At 39.6% G+C, this 2500-nt stretch overlaps 2 protein-coding genes across 3 annotated transcripts in view; both read right to left on the bottom strand.

The window, feature by feature from the left end:
• LOC137970704 (protein ecdysoneless homolog) overlaps positions 1-2250 on the bottom strand; it is a 6327-nt gene extending 4077 nt beyond the window's left edge. Inside the window, exons 1-2 of one of the 2 annotated variants that reach the window (XR_011116849.1) lie at positions 1424-2250; positions 1-315 (exon numbers count right to left, since the gene is read on the bottom strand). The exon at positions 1-315 is cut by the window's left edge and continues 1795 nt beyond it. Coding sequence is in view for 1 of the 2 variants with exons in the window: in XM_068817238.1 (XP_068673339.1) it covers positions 1424-1481 (58 nt within the window). In the remaining variant the exon portion in view is untranslated. The remainder of the gene's footprint in view (positions 316-1423) is intronic. The other variant, XM_068817238.1, reaches the window with a different exon arrangement.
• A 109-nt stretch (positions 2251-2359) lies between these two features.
• Positions 2360-2500, bottom strand: part of LOC137971953 (protein ecdysoneless homolog) — a 6481-nt gene continuing 6340 nt past the window's right edge. Inside the window, exon 3 of the mRNA XM_068818702.1 lies at positions 2360-2500. This exon is cut by the window's right edge and continues 642 nt beyond it. The gene's annotated coding sequence lies outside the window, so the exon portion shown is untranslated.

Genomic DNA, 2500 nt, shown 5'->3' with positions numbered 1-2500 from the left:
TCAATATTTGGATAGAAATGTGCAATAGAAATGATTAAAATTAATTGGATATCTACCGGTATCCCACAATATTTTGATGTTTACTCATTTTGTTCTATTTTTTACCACTTCTAATTTCCTGATCCTGAGCTCAATAATGTTATATTCTTGACTTCTGGTCCATTTCTCCTTCCCTCCATTCAGTGAAGAGAACTCTGTATGGTCTGTATGCATTAGCGTTTCATTATTCCCAAGAATTAAACTGCAGATTGAGGCAGTCACACCCAGTTCCCTTCTGTTGGCTGTCCACTTGTCTAGTTACGTCCCCAGCTATGGCTAAACAGTATTGGATACAGAACTTTATCATGGTAATGTTTTAAGTATGTGGGGTTTTCAGCTGCCTTTATTGGTGTAAAGGTTTAAAAAAGGGTTGTCTCAGTGATTCACTGCCCTTGAGGATCAAGACTTCAAATATTCAGCATCAACTAACATCGGAAGACATACACTTTTTATTCAGTGGCACTTTGATTATAGTCACAAGGCTAGAGGTTACAAATTAATGTAAATTTGTTGTGCACAAAATATTAGTTCAACTTCTTCCTAAATTATACTTCTTTGTATCATTTGTGGTGGGCATAAAGGAGATTGAAATCAATTCATCAACTACCAAAACATTGATCATATCCACTTGAGTTACTCTCTGGTGACAACATTGGACAAAGTATTGTCTAGTGGTTAGGGTCTTGTCCACTGGACAAATTAATTTTGTCTTGTAGTCACGGTTTCAATTCCTTTATTTTGACCTGGGGAGGGGGACTCCCATATGGAACAGACAGGGATGCTCGTCGGAAATTTTGAATTTAACCCCTAAAGGAAACCATCTGGGCATGGCTCAAGCTTTTTCTGACCCCTAAAGGAGACTAATCTGGGCATGGCTTAAGGAAATTTTGACCCCTAAAAACAAGTTTAAAAGACTTCTGTGTTTCTTCGCAGAACCCTAAATGAGACCTTGGCGGCTTAAAGTATTGGCGCTTTGCCCGGAACACCCTAAGCGAGACTAAAATCCAAAATTTACACCCCTAAGCGTCGAGCATCCCCGTCTGTTCCGTCTCTTCTCCCTCCCCCCCCCCCCCACCCCGGGTGTTTTGACTGTGAAGATGTCATTGGTCTGCACTACTATACCCTATTGATGTTAACTCAGCTTCGTTCGTTTGTATTGTCTTTTTTTTTCATTTTTAGTGACCCAGTGAACCTCAAGGGGATCAACACAATTATTTGGATTTGAGAAAAAAAGCCCTGAAATTGTTAAATTCCAGCTCTTGTTATCATCTGCCATGAACTTATCCTAAGCACCACTACCACCCCCCACCCCATCCCAGTGGTGAAAATTCGTTGTTTCCTTTCTTTATCCTGATTGATCATTGAAGAAAACGCCACAGCTTACCTGAATTATTTCCCCTCAAAAGTCGTGTATTAATCCAGTAAAAATTCCCACAAACCATAAAAGCTGGATACCAGGCACGTTAATAGGGGATGAACTCTTAATTTCTTGTTCAAAAGAAAAGCAGTCCCCTTCATCAGCACTGCGAACAGTAAATTTTCTCGCCGAGCAAAATTCTTTTCCAGAGTGGTACAAATCCTTGATTATAATTCCTTTCAATTTCGCTTCACCACATGCGGCGAACCATTTGTCACAGAAGATATCGCAGACGGTCAGCCTCTCGTTTTTGTAGAATAAATTCTGATCCGGAGAGCAGACATAGCACATCAAGAAATTTGTGTACCTTAAACACTTGTCACTTGCTCCGAGCGGTGGAGCGACTGATGGGAAGATGAGATCAAGCTCAGTTGGAAGACAGCAAGATTTTTGCTTGTACCAAGTACAGTTCTTGAGGTTCGGTTGCGGCACCGGAGGTCGATTTTTAAAATACGGGCAGTAATTATCTTTCATTACTGAAACGCTCTCACTTTTCAACAAATCGCCCACACTGAGAATCGTCTCGATGCTTAAGACCATATATATGAATGAGATACTTGCGAATTTCACCATTTTGCGAGAGCAAAAATTTGGTGAAATGCGATACTTCGGTCTGTGATTTTTCAAAGAGGTGGTCGTCTTTCCTAGTCTTTTAATGTTTAACTCCCTTTGGCGAAAATAAACAGATGGGAGATGTAAAATAAACATTTCCGGTAGGCTTTGAATATGTGTTTGTGTTAAATGGTAATGACCCCTTGAAAATGTTGAGATAAAATACGTCAGTTACGGGTAAAATGAAAAAAACGTCGCTCTCTTGGTATTCACTGATATTGTACGGATTTCGTTTGAAAGATGGCCCCACGGGTATGCGAAAAACAACACAAAAACGGAAGCAGTCAAAGCCTTGGGTGACTACGTTTATTTAAGTCAAACTTGTACAAACACCAACGACTAAACATTTCTCGCAAACTCTTTTTTTTTTTTTTTTATTCCAATCATTTGTTTTTATTTCCTAGAGCTCACAGAAATCTAAAAAGAATCGGA

Source organism: Montipora foliosa, chromosome 9 (genome assembly GCF_036669935.1).
Source record: "Montipora foliosa isolate CH-2021 chromosome 9, ASM3666993v2, whole genome shotgun sequence".
Taxonomy (NCBI): Eukaryota; Metazoa; Cnidaria; class Anthozoa; order Scleractinia; family Acroporidae; genus Montipora; species Montipora foliosa.
The sequence above is the reverse complement of the archived record's forward strand: the minus strand, read 5'-3'. Positions and strand labels throughout refer to the sequence as shown.